Source organism: Canis lupus, chromosome 24 (genome assembly GCF_048164855.1).
Source record: "Canis lupus baileyi chromosome 24, mCanLup2.hap1, whole genome shotgun sequence".
Lineage (NCBI taxonomy): Eukaryota > Metazoa > Chordata > Mammalia > Carnivora > Canidae > Canis > Canis lupus.
The window spans coordinates 16,421,577-16,434,723 of NC_132861.1; the positions used below are offsets into that span (position 1 = coordinate 16,421,577).

At 39.1% G+C, this 13,147-nt stretch overlaps 1 protein-coding gene across 3 annotated transcripts in view; it reads left to right on the forward strand.

The window, feature by feature from the left end:
• The window catches only part of MIPEP (mitochondrial intermediate peptidase), a 174,265-nt gene that overhangs the window by 2,793 nt on the left and 158,325 nt on the right, over positions 1 to 13,147 (forward strand). For all 3 annotated transcript variants that reach the window (XR_012016295.1, XM_072795768.1, XM_072795767.1), the window contains exons 2-4: positions 470 to 643; positions 4,563 to 4,651; positions 7,675 to 7,761. Coding sequence is in view for 2 of the 3 variants with exons in the window: in XM_072795768.1 (XP_072651869.1) it covers positions 470 to 643; positions 4,563 to 4,651; positions 7,675 to 7,761 (350 nt within the window). In the remaining variant the exon portion in view is untranslated. The remainder of the gene's footprint in view (positions 1 to 469; positions 644 to 4,562; positions 4,652 to 7,674; positions 7,762 to 13,147) is intronic.

The window sequence follows — 13,147 nt, forward strand, 5'->3', positions numbered from 1 at the left end:
GCTCTTGGTGATTATAGCTACCATCTATGAAATGCTTTCTGTGTGCCCCACACTGTTAAAATGTTTTTCAAACATGCATCATCTCATTTAATCATTTTAACCACTTGATGAGGTAGGTTCTATAATAGTGGCTAAGCTGGATTTTGAACCTATACCATTCTATTTTATTTTATTTTATTTTATTTTATTTTATTTTATTTTATTTTATTTTATTTTATATTTATTTATTTTTTATACCATTCTATTTTTGTTTTTTATGAAATAATTAAAAAGGAAAGACCAATTCCGTCCTTAAAATATTTGTAGTCTAATTTATGTGGAACAATGTGGGGAATGTGAACGTGGTGTCTGTGATCACAGGTATTACATGATATACCAATGAAAACCAAGATTTCCTTTATGAAAAGAGGACTTAATATGAAAAAATCCTATTCTTCATTACAAATTGGAAATGTTCTCTGGATTGCAGGGTCTTTTTGGAGTTCCTGAGCTCAGTGCCCCAGAAGGATTTCGGATTGCACAAGAAAATGCCCTGAGAAAGGCAGACTTGCTGGTGGAGCGCGTGTGTTCCATGCCGCCTGGGCCCCAGACCGTGCTCATTTTCGACGAGCTCTCCGATTCCTTGTGCAGAGTGGCTGACTTGGTAAGATGCTTGGTGTAAGCCTTGAAGCTACTTCTCTGTCAATCTGTTAAAATTTAAGTTAAGTTTATTAGGTTTACTGTTACAGACTATAGAGCTCAGAGCATCTGGTGCTCGCTTTGGCATATATACTAACAACATGTGACCTATTTGAGAGCTGTTGAGTGTATAATTTGTTATAGTGGGAGTAAGTCATTAGGTATGGGAAAAATGTATAGGAAAAGGTGGTATGTAAAATCTGTACTTTAATATGTATAGTTAAAAAAATACATATGTGATATATAATAAAAGAATGACTACTCACTCATTTGGCAAAGAGTCTTCATTTGACAAAGATTCTTCATTCATGAAAACTTCTACCAGAATTTTAATATGACATTTACCTGTTTGTACATTTATAATAAATATTAAGAAAAGCCACTGTTTATAAACCTTTTCAGGAATGTCTTTTTCCAATGAAAACTGTTTGGATATGAACCTGTATTATAGACTTTCTTTTTTCACATTTTGAAACTGGAGTAGACAACGTACATAGGGTCTCTTCATCAAGAAGCCCATTGTCGACGTAGAAGGCATGATTTTTTTTAGCTGCCCAAAAGAGCCACCTTTGCTTTAGTCATGTCAGTGAAGGCAATTTTAGTTGTGCACATAATCCAAAATTGTGGACCCTCTTGATCTTGTCTACTTGGTATGGGACTGTATATCTTCACACTCATTCAATATTGAGTCCCCACCATGTGCCAAGCACTCTTCTAGGCATTGGGAATGCAGTCATGACAGGTGCAATCTCTGACCTCATGGAGTTTATATTCTTTTTTTTTTTTTTTTTTTAAGATTTTTTATTTATTTATTCATAGAGACAGAGAGAGAGAGAGAGGCAGAGACACAGGCAGAGGGAGAAGCAGGCATCATACAGAGAGCCTGACATGGGACTCGATCCAGGGTCTCTAGGATCATGCCCTGAGCTGCAGGCGGCGCTAAACCGCTGCGCCACCGGGGCTGCCCGGAGTTTATATTCTGATGTTAAATTTTTTTTTATTTTTTTAGATCTTATGAGGCACTAGATTCTAACTAAATTAACCTTCTCAGTATATCTCCCATTTTCAGATGAGGAAAGAAAGGCTGTTAGAGGTTAAGTGATATACCTAGCCAGTAAATGGTGGAACTGAGCTCAGAGTCCAGGCATTTTGGCTGAAGAATTCATGTCCTCACCTGCTGTTCTGTACCTTTTACAGGCTGGTAAAAGCTGGCTGCTTAGGTCAGATGAATAGGCCATCTGTACCTGGAGAGGTTAGAAAGTCAGCATCCCCATCTTTTCAAAAAGTATTTATTTATTTTTAAAATGATCATACTGTATAATTGACTCCTTTTGGGGGATGATATAGTTCTATGAATTTTAACTCATGTATTCATGTGGCCACCACCACAATTAAGGTACAGAACTATTCCATTGCCCCAGAAAAGCCCCTGTATAGTCAGACCCAGCTTTCCCTTCTTAGCTCTGGCAACTACCCATCTGTTCTCCATCCCTATAGTTTGTCTCTTCTAAAACATCAGGTAAACAGAATCATTTGCCCTTTGGGAATGACTTCTTTCGCCTAGCATAACACCTCCCCATCTTTTTTTTCCCCCCGTTTGGAACATTCTTCCCCTCCTATACACCTGAATTGAGCAGTAATACCTTTTAGATGGTCATACTGTCACTGTGAGCGCCCCCATTTTAAGGAAATTTATTTTTTTAAGATTTTATTTTATTTATTTGAGACAGAGCATGAGAGAGCACGAATGAGTGGGAGGTATGGGCAGAGGGAGAGGAAGAGGAAGAAGCGGGCTTTCTGCTCAGCGGGGCTCCATCCCAGAACCCTTGAGATATGACCTGAGCTGAAGGCAGATGCTTAACTGACTGAGCCCCCCAAGCAACCCCCACCCTATTTTAAGGAAACTGATAGTGTTTTAAAGGGTTTTTCCCAAGAGTGAAGTGAGGTGTGTTGCAGACTCCTTTTCGTCACTTCTTGGTTTTATAGGATCTTAGTTTTGTTCTGAAGTGTGCAGGTACCGAACACTGAACGATTGAGGACACGGGACATGCACTGCCCGAGGATGCCTCATACCTTTGCTTAATTGTGTCACTGAAATCTGAAAAGGAAAATATTTGTCAGGGAGTTTCACTTACGTGCAGTCAATTATTGACTTTGTTGGTGGTTTATTTGTTGTCTTAGCCTCCATTTTAATTAAGTGGTGTTCTAGGATTTTTTTTTTCCTTACATTTTTTCTTTTTGCTCCTCTCTAAAGAGATTTTAACTCTCTGCCCCATAGCTTGTCCTATTTTGGAATTTTTTTGTATTTATGAGGTATAGTAAAATCTCATTTAAAAAGTTCTAAATGTGATCTCTATGTGGAAATCTTTGGGTAAAAAAATTCAAAGAACCGTTTTCCTTCTGAATTTTTAAGACTTTACCTGCCAGTAAGATCAATACTGTAATAAGTCAAGGGCTTCATAAACTGTTATTTCCCACCAAATGATCATTTGGTTTTGCTTTCTTTTTCTTTTTTAATACAATTGCTATCATTATTTCTAAAGAATTTTTTGAAAAGATTTTATTCATTCATTTGAGAGAGAGACAGAGCAGGGGTGCTCAGTGGGGGGAGGGGCAGAGGGAGAGAGAGAAGCAGAACTCACGTGGGGTTCTTTTTTTTTAATATATTTTTTTTATTTATTCACGAGAGACACAGAGAGAGAGAGAGAGAGAGAGAGGGAGAGACACAGGCAGAGGGAGAAGCAGGCTCCATGCAGGGAGCCTCACGTGGGGCTCGATCCCGGGACTCCAGAATCACGTCCTGGGTCGGAGGCAGGCGCTAAACCGCTGAGCCACCCAGGGATCCCCTCTCACGTGGGGTTCTATCCGAGGATCCCGACATTATAACCTGAGCTGAAGGCAGACCCTTCACCGACTAAACCACCCAGGTGCCCCACAAATGAACTTTAAAATATATGCCAGCATTTTGAAATAAATATTGATTGTAAATTCTGCAACATGTAGATTAGTAATTTATACAAATTGTAAATTTTACATGGCTCATTTTTCAAGTACTAATGTCATTGTTATATCAAATGTATAAAACTGTGGATTTAAATGTTTTTATATTAAAAAATATTTAATAATAAAATTAGGAAATTTTACCTTGTGGTGATTTTATTTCATATTATAGTCACACATGTTTTCTTGAAGACTGAAGAATGTGTAGTTCCCTTGCATTTTTCTTTTGCAGTATGCTACAATTAACATGAAAACTAAAATCTGGCTTTACATAATTTCATTAAAAGAGTAAAAATAATTCTAGCTCAGCGTAATGCTTAAGTCAGGATAGCAGCCACTGCACCACTATTAGTTGTGAGTCATTTAAGCTGAGACTGGGAATTCATATTTATTAAAAGGCCTATAAAGAGAGAATGTGCCTTTGTTTTCTGTACAAAGGCTAGAGTGTAGTTAAATCAGTCTTGAAACTATGCTGTCAGTTGAAAAAAAGCCTCTATAGTTGTTCTCTGGAGCCAGGTTAACACGTGAGGACCATATTGCCAACAGTTTTAGAATATTTGAAATAAGATTCTGCCTTTTTGGACTGTAGAATTAGGAAGAATTCACTTGGTGTTTATTTTTGAAGGAGAAAGACTTCTAAAATAAAGTTAGTGCAAGTATTTTCTTTGGAATGAAACCCACTCGATTCTAAGGAATAACAGAATTAATAAATGTTCAGAAGGTAGCTGCTTTGCCCTTCTAGTTTAGGAAAATTTCAGTAATGGAAATGCCTATGTCAAGCCAAATGGCACACTTGAAAGCACAGGTTTTCATTTTTACCCTCAGATCTTGGAAGAAAGCTTTCCATCAAATTCCCTCTTGGTTTTGTCTTTCTTCTTTATTAGGCCGATTTTGTGAAAATTGCTCACCCTGAGCCCGCATTCAGAGAGGCGGCGGAAGAAGCTTGTAGAAGTATTGGCACCATGGTAGAAAAGTATGTTCTGTTCCCTTTCATTACAATCTTGGGTGATGTGGTTTTGTTGATTTTTGCTTTAGGAAATTTGTCTCTAGGGCTCCTCCCTGCAGGTTAGGGGATGGTGTGCTACCCTGCACAGTGCCCAGGGTGCTGGGGAAGAGGGGGGGCCCTGGGGCAGGCCACTGTGGTCTCCTTGGCACCAGCACTGTGACTGGCTATTCATCAGCTTATTTATCTGTTCTTTTCCTTGTCTGCAAGTGAAGTAATAATGTGATTTGCCTCTTAGATGTACTGTGAAGAAAATGAGATAATAAAGTGCTTCTGGTGGTATCAGGCACGTAGCAAACATCCACTCTCATTATTATTTACATTAAGTAAGAGTTTTTTATTTTATTTATTTATTTATTTATTTATTTATTTATTTATTTATTTATGTGTGTATTTATTTATTTTAAGTAAGAGTTTTTTAGTATCTCACTGGCAAGTTGGAATTTCATGATTATCCTGTAATGAAACTGCTATTGCATTGATGGCTGTGGGCTCTAGGCAAGAAGCCAACACTGTCTCTGCAAAGTAGCCTTGTGGTCCCTTGAATCTGGGGTGGGGAGGTTGTCTAGGGAGATCATAAAACTGTCTGGGAGTGCTGAGGCAGGCTGGGGCTTTGATGAAATGAGTTATTTTCAAGCAATCTTGGGGTTGATTTAAATATTTTAAGCCTTTACGAAGAGCTTGAAAGTGCTTGTGAAAATGACTTTGAGGTGGACAGTGCCATATTCAAAGGCACTTAAGTGCATGAGGCCATGCCAGACACTGTCGAAAGCGAGTGAGCATGGCAGGGGCTCGCTGGGCATGAACATACCACTGGAAAACATTGGAGGGCTTTTTCACAAGCCAGAAGTTGGAGGAGGTGTGTGGTGACAGAGTGCAGTGGCTTCTCTGGTTTTGACCTGACGCTTCAGGAGGTGCTACTGCTGCTTCACCCCCACTGAGCATCATTTGCTCTCTTTGTGACAATACATGTAAGTTCTCTTAGAGCCATTGAAAATCTACTTGTTGACTGAGATAAAACGGGTCCCTGCACACTCCAGACACTGGGCGTGAGGAAGGGACTGCAATTGTGGCCTCCTTGGGAGGGACAGCACTGCCCAGGGAAGAGCCCCAAGAAATGAGTATGAGCTGCTGGGGTGCCTGCCTGAGGCACCTTGAACACTGTATCGGGCCTGAGCTGAGATACAGCTCTGGTCTGATGAATGTGGGTTCTTAATTTTGCAGCAGGACAACAAGGAGACCATAATTGGTAGCAAATGGTTGTCAAAAGAGTATCTGTGCAAGGTCTTCACTTCATCCTGGAGAGTGTTTCAGTTCTCTCCTTCTTTGCCACACTCCACCGGGTGCCCTGAGGCCCGTCAAGGGCCTGCAAGTGGGTCAGGACACAGAACTAATGGCCTTCACCCGTGCTTTGCTCTTGGTTCTCCCTGAGCACCAGGACTCCTTTTCCTCTTGAGTCTAACTGAATCATGCCTTAACTACTGGAGTTGATCTTTGAGAAATAGGATGATTTCAGGTGTGGTTCTCCCTGAGCACCAGGACTCCTTTTCCTCTTGAGTCTAACTGAATCATGCCTTAACTACCGGAGTTGATCTTTGAGAAATAGGATGGTTTCAGGTGTGTGTGTAGAATTGATTTGTTCCCCAGTAGTGGAAATAAAAGCCTAAGGTTAGGTGTGTTTGTTTAGAGTTGATGCCAGCCATAGACTAAAATAGAGACTTTATCTCAGGATCTTATGACATAAAACATAATGCGGGAGATGTGCTGAAACTTCTGAAGAGGATACAGCATAGGCCGTGTCTGAATGCCTGTCCTTTTGACATGTATGTAGTAGCTTGTTGAATGAGCCATCTTGGAGGTGGTGGGGGCCCACATTGATTTTCTTCCAGTTTCCTGGGATTGCTGCCTGGGCGCAGGAGAGGTGGTGTGCCTGCCCTTCCTGTTGAACATTTTCCCACTGGTGGTGACTGCCTCAGTTCCCTTGGTCTTTGGGGTGGTCCACGAGAGCCATAGCAACAGAAACTCTTCAATTTCTACAGAGCTGCAGGTTTTTGACTCATTAGGGAACTTGAGTTCCTTTAGTCAGAATGGGCAGACAGTTCTTACAGCCTCCTTTCCCTGGGGATCTACTGGGCAGGGATCACATTATGTCTGAAACCAAGTCACTATTTAGTTCCGAGAGTGGCAGGGCTTTCTGGCATCCAGGAAAGAAGAAAGAACTCAGGACCTGGTAGTGGGACTGTGGCTTGGGTTGAGGGCAGTACTCAATTGGGGGGCTGAGAGCAGGCTGGCAAGGCCACCTAATCATAACTACTATTTCTTCATTCATGGCGGGAGCATCTCATTTAACCCTCAGGGTGACCTGCAGTCTAACAAGCTGGAGGAGTTCAAATCCTTGCCCGAGGTCACCAAGTAGTAGTAGGGCTGGTGTTGTAACTCTAGTGTGTGGCCCTGAAGCCTGCGTCCTTGAGCTTTCCTCACTGTGTGGCCATGTGAGCTTGCCACTGTGGCCCAGGTGGGCAAAGTCACCCATGTTCTAGGCTCTTCACTTTGGAACTGCACGATCTTTGTGTTCATGCTTCCTCCCATCTTCATTCCCTTTTTATTAAACAAATAAATGGCCATCAGCATGTTGCTCTGAATGAATTCTCAGTGGCAGTAGGCTCAGATCACTCAGCTCACCAGCTACTACTTTCCTCCCCCTCCCCTCTCTCCTGTCTGCTTTTCTGGTTCCAGCTGTTGACCGTGGCTTTAAATTTATCCTTTTACCTTTCACAACACTTAGTACCCTGACACTTTGCTTGAGGGACTGCCTGTTTCTGTACTAACTGTGGTTTGTACTATTTCTATACTAAATAAAGAAACAAAACAAAACCCCAAACCTTTGGCCTGTGGGCATGTGTATGCTAGGATGTGACACCATTCTCTTAATGTAAAGTTAAATAGAAGATACTAGAAGATTGTTTAATTTTTTTCATTTGTAATTTTTCTAGGTTGAACACAAATGTGGAATTATATCAGAGTTTGCAAAAATTGCTAGCTGATAAAAAACTTGTGGAGTCCCTCGATCCAGAAACCAGGTACTTATTCCTTTGCATTAATTATGTTTGTGACTATTGAGGCAGATTGGAAGGACAACTAGTGTCACTGTACTCACAGCCCCCTCTGTCTGCAGTATTGCTCCCAGGTCACTATATGACTCTGGCACTTTCTTTAGGACTTCACTCAAATGGTGTCTCCTCCTACTCTGCTTGTGTTTTCTTCTCAGTCCTTATTTCCAGCATTATATGTTTGCTAATTTGATTACATCTCTCTTCCTCTTGGAGGGCAGGCATTGGGTCTATTTTGTTCAGGGCTGCATCCCAGCACCTGCAGCAGTTCCTGGCCTGTAGTAGGGGCTTCACAATGGAATGACTTCCTATTAGTGTTGGCAATCACACTTAGCTTCATGTTTGAAGTTCTGTAATTGATACCACCAGAAGATAGAAGCAATTTGATTTTATTGACTGGTTGGATGTCATGATCCTTGAAATGGTTTCCTTTGGTTCATTCAATTGCATTTATTATGATCTGAATTGAAAAAGCTGAATTTCTAAGTCAGTGCATAAAAATATTTCATGTAGGATTTTGGATACCATGTTTCTTTGCTCAAGCTTATTTATTTATAATGATTTTATAAGTTTGTCACTAACCCACCTACATATTACCTGTCTTGTAGCACAGAGGTTAATATTTTTTCTTACCTGTTTGTATTTGCTCATCTACTTTGTATTTTATGGGACACTTACTGGGACACTTACTTCTTTTCATTCCTCAATCTCCCTCTTGCTTCCTTCTCCCCTTTCTATCTCCGTTATGTGGCTTATGACTCCCACGTGAAGCCCTGTTCTGCAGGGATCCCCTGTTCTGCAGGGATCAGTTGATATGGGATCTCACTGTTAATCTGATACACAAGCACCATGCCATAGAAATCATACAATGAGGCTGTCTTTGGGGGATTATTTTCACCTGACTTCTAGTATGCAGGTATAGGTTTGATCTTAGTTCACTACATTGATCCTGAGCCTCAGGATACTAGGAAAGCTGGTTATACCGTCAGAATAGTTTGTCTTTATCATACTTCTAGGCTTGAGCTTAACACTGTCTTTGTTAACAAAACAAGTCAAAGTTGAATGCCTGCTCATTGTGCTGGATTTATACTCAATTGTATGGACATTGAGTAGAGATAGCAGGTTATTCATAACCTCACTTTGCTAATGATCAACTTTTCTATATTTAACATAGAGAAAGTATAGTGGACTGGAAGACTATTTAGGTGCAAAGAACTTGTTCTAACAGAATGTATCCTCATTTCTAGATGTTACTAAAAACACCAACAGGATCTTTAAAGTGACAAAATGATGACTCCCTTGGAAAAAATGAGCAAGGGAGAGGATCAGTATTCTAGAAAGGAGACTTGGAAGTAGAGAAAAGCAAGAATTTAAAGTAATAATTATTGAAATATCATGACACTTGTGCATCATCGAGTGTTGGCTAGCACTCAGAGAGGACCTTGTGTGCAGTAAGGTATGAGACAAGAATTATAAATTGTACATATAAGCCAGAGAATTAAAGATTTAATAAATTATCTTGTCATAACAAGTTGCTGTATAAAAGAAATGATTTAAATTGAGTAGTAGATCATCATCTTATTCTTTGATACATTCCTTGAAATACTAGTTCTATGAGCTATTCAAAAGTATTCCCAGAAGGGTTCCATTAGTTAAGTTTGGAAATCTGACACATTTATGTATGGTCTCCTCTTGAAGAGTTTTAGTTTATTAGAGTCTGTGAGAAGCCCAACCATAAAGAAACCTGTTTTACTTGGGTTTTTCCAAAACCATTAAGAGCTTTCTTATATGCAAGGAACATAAACTCATCATCTTCAGAAAATATAATGGAGGGAAAACCCCAGTCACAAGAGCAACAGAAGCTGTAATATACCTTGAAATAAACTCAGGAATGCAAAGCATGCAGAACCTCAACACCCACACATAAGTTTAAATATGGGAGAAAATTAAGTGGAGAAACTTACATTGTCTTAGATAAGAAGAAAGCTCAGTGATGTTTTCTACTAGGTCCATAAGTTCAGTGAAATACAATCTATAAAGAACATATTTCTGTTGTTACTTTAAATGATTTTGAAGTCATAGACAATAAATGTGGCTGAAAAGACAGGAAAAAAACTGGTGAGAAAAGTACTAAAAAGGGATTTGTACCAGATAGTAAGACATATTATAAAAATGCTATATTTAAAAGTCTTGTACTTAAACCAGCGTAGTCCATTAGATCAATGGAAGAAGAGAGAAATTCAGTCACGAATATATATAAGACTCTATTTAGTATATGATAAAAGTGTCATTTAGTATCAGGGTTTTCAGTAGATGATGTTAGGCCAGATTCCCTGCTATTCGGAGAAAATAGTAGATTACTTAAAGCTATAAATCTTTTTAAAAAAGGAAATCATAAAAGTATTGAAAATCTTGGAATATGGGAAGTCTGTCTTCTCATGATAACAAAGTCAGACCACAAAAGATTGATTTGATTATCTGAAAACTGCAAACTTTGATACAGCGAAACTTATCCACATTCACAGTCAGAATACAGAATACAGAATACTGGGACAAATGTTACTTACACAATAAAGGGTTAATATCTTTACTGTGTTAAGAGTCCTTACAGATTACTAAAAATCAACAAATGTGTATTTCCTTTTAGAAAATTAGATAAAGGATTTTTTTTTTTTTTTGGTGAAACTCTCCTTTCACAAAATAAGGAATAGAAACAGATGGGCAAGAAATCTGGAACAGGGCAGCCTGGGTGGCTCAGCAGTTTAGTGCCGCCTTCAGCTCAGGGCCTGATCCTGGAGTCCTGGGATCGAGTTCCACATCCGGCTTCCTGTGTGGAGCCTGCTTCTCCCTCTGCCTGTGTCTCTGCCTCTCCCTCTCCCTCTCTCTCTCCCTCTTTCCCTCTCTCCCCCTCTCTCTCATGAATAAATAAATATTAAAAAAAAAAGAAACCTGGAACAGTGTAATAAGTGTGATACATGTAATCAATGTGAAGCAGTGGCTGCACATGTGGCCTGTACTATTAGACTACTTTGGTTGGATATTAGCTCCTTGGCTCTCCAGGTCTTGTTTTCTCCTCTGTAAGAAAAGAGTTAAAAAGTACTTCATAGGATTTTTATGAAGTTTAAATGAAATAATGAAAGTAAAATGCTTTGACAGTGACTGGCACATAGTAGTCATTCAAAGAACTGGACCCTGCCATCCTTAAAGAACAAAGAACCCATCACTTAACCAAGTTGAAACAGAGCAAGGGTAGTTTGAATGGCTTAGGATAATGGGTCCTGTCTAGTTAAGTGCAAATTGGTAAATATTAATGGAGGACACCTTTTTGATCAGTTTCGTTTCTTGGAATGTGTTCTCAGGAAACAAGAATAAAGAGATGTATGTAACAGGGACTTTTATCATAGCATGAATTACAGGAATGGGAAAAATGAAAATATTTTTAGTCCATATGACCAAATATTACAAACATTAAAAGCCATGTTTCTGAAGAGTATTTAAAGAGATAGGGGTGCCTGGGTGGCTCAGTCATTTGGGCGTCTGTCTTCGCTTTGGGTCATGATCCCAGGGTCCTCGGATGGTGCCCGCATTGGGCTTTCCCTGCTCAACGGGGTGTCTGCTTCTCCCTCTCCCCTGCTGACCTTCCCTCCAACTTGTGCTCTTGTTCACTCTCTTAAATAAATAAATTGAAAAAAAAATTTTTAAAAAGAAATGTTCAATGTTTGTGGTTTAATTTTAAGAGAAAAAGCAAGATAAAAGTCTGTTACTTGGCTCCCAGTTATTTTAAATAAGTAGTATAACATACTCAAGTAGATTGGATGGAAGCCAAGGGAGGGTCTTTATTGTTGATGTTAGCCACAACTACATTGCCACTGAGACTGTGTCTTTATGAGACTGCAGATGCTGTCTCTGCTTCTCAGGATGCGGTCCTGTTGCGTGTCCCCCACCAGTCCACCTGGCCCTCCTCCATCAAGTGGAGTTGGTGTGTGAGGGAATTAAGTGCCTCTTACGTCCATTCAGAAACTTTGCAAACATTTTTCAAGTATCTACTATGTGCTGGGCACTGTGCTAACTTCTCTAACTTTATGTTATTTAATTTCACATGTTCTGCATAGCCTTAAAAAATAAAACAGATTGGAGGGAAATATAAGAATTTTAATGGTGGTTATCTTTGGTGAGATTAGTGATTTTCCTTTTTCCCTACATTTCTACACAAAGCTGTTATACAATGAACTTATATAATATGATAAACTTACTTTATACATTCCCGTCCCCATTTATCAATGCCTGTTGTTTTTTTTCCCCTCTTAATAAATCAAACAAAATACTGTTGCTAGAAGAGACAGAGTGGAATGTGTTTTAGGTTGACTGTTCAGGATGGGAGATCACTGTGAGGTAGAGATAATGGGGATATTTTAGGGGCTTTGCATTATTTAAGAAAGAAGGTAAGTGACTAAATTATTAATGTGGTCTATTGAATTTTCAGAAATTCAGAAGAACTTTAATTCTGTCCATTCAAGGTATACTGGCACAATAATCAAGAAGATAAATATACCCTTTATGAAAAGTCTGAGAAAGCCAGGAGAGTAGATCAAATATTTGGATAACTTAATTCCAGAAAACTAGTAGTTTAAAAAAATTACTGACAGAAAGAGGTGTTAAATTTGAAATTGGTTCCAAGCATGTAGCAGGATTAAAGAGAAAGAAAATGATTCTCATTAGCCAAGAAACTCAGCTTCCGGCATAGCATCAAAGAATTTAATATTCTAAGTAGCTGCTACTAGTTGGAAGAAAAACTGAAAATCTCATGCAGTAGAGCCTTTGAAAAATTGTCTAAGTGCACACTGTTTTATGTTTTTAATTATTGGAATTTGGATGGAGTTGAAATAAGTAATTATCGTGGTGGTGTTCTCAGGTTTGTACTCTATGAATAAAGGAATAAGCTCCTACATGTAAAGCTAGTCATAATTATTTTTCATGTTCTGCAGTACATATGTTGACTTTTTAAAACATTGGTTGAAGTTATTCTTTGTTCCCTCTTTGCTTATTATACTTAAACTCCTTATAAAGCATTTACAACCCAAGTATTACAATTCATGACTTTCTTTTTTTTTTTTCATGACTATCATACGGCTCCAATACAACCTTTTTAAAACATTCTATGTTCTCCCTATGTTTTTTAAAAATTAAGTTTGGTAAGTGGAAATCATAAATGCTATTGGAGTCCATAGCAGAGGCCCCTAATTTGGCTAGTAGTGAAGGACAGCCTTCAGAGACCTCGCAGTGGAGGACAGGTGTTTCATGAGGTGCCAGGTTGATCACGCCAAGGGATTCTGACCTTGAGAAAGGTCATCTGTAG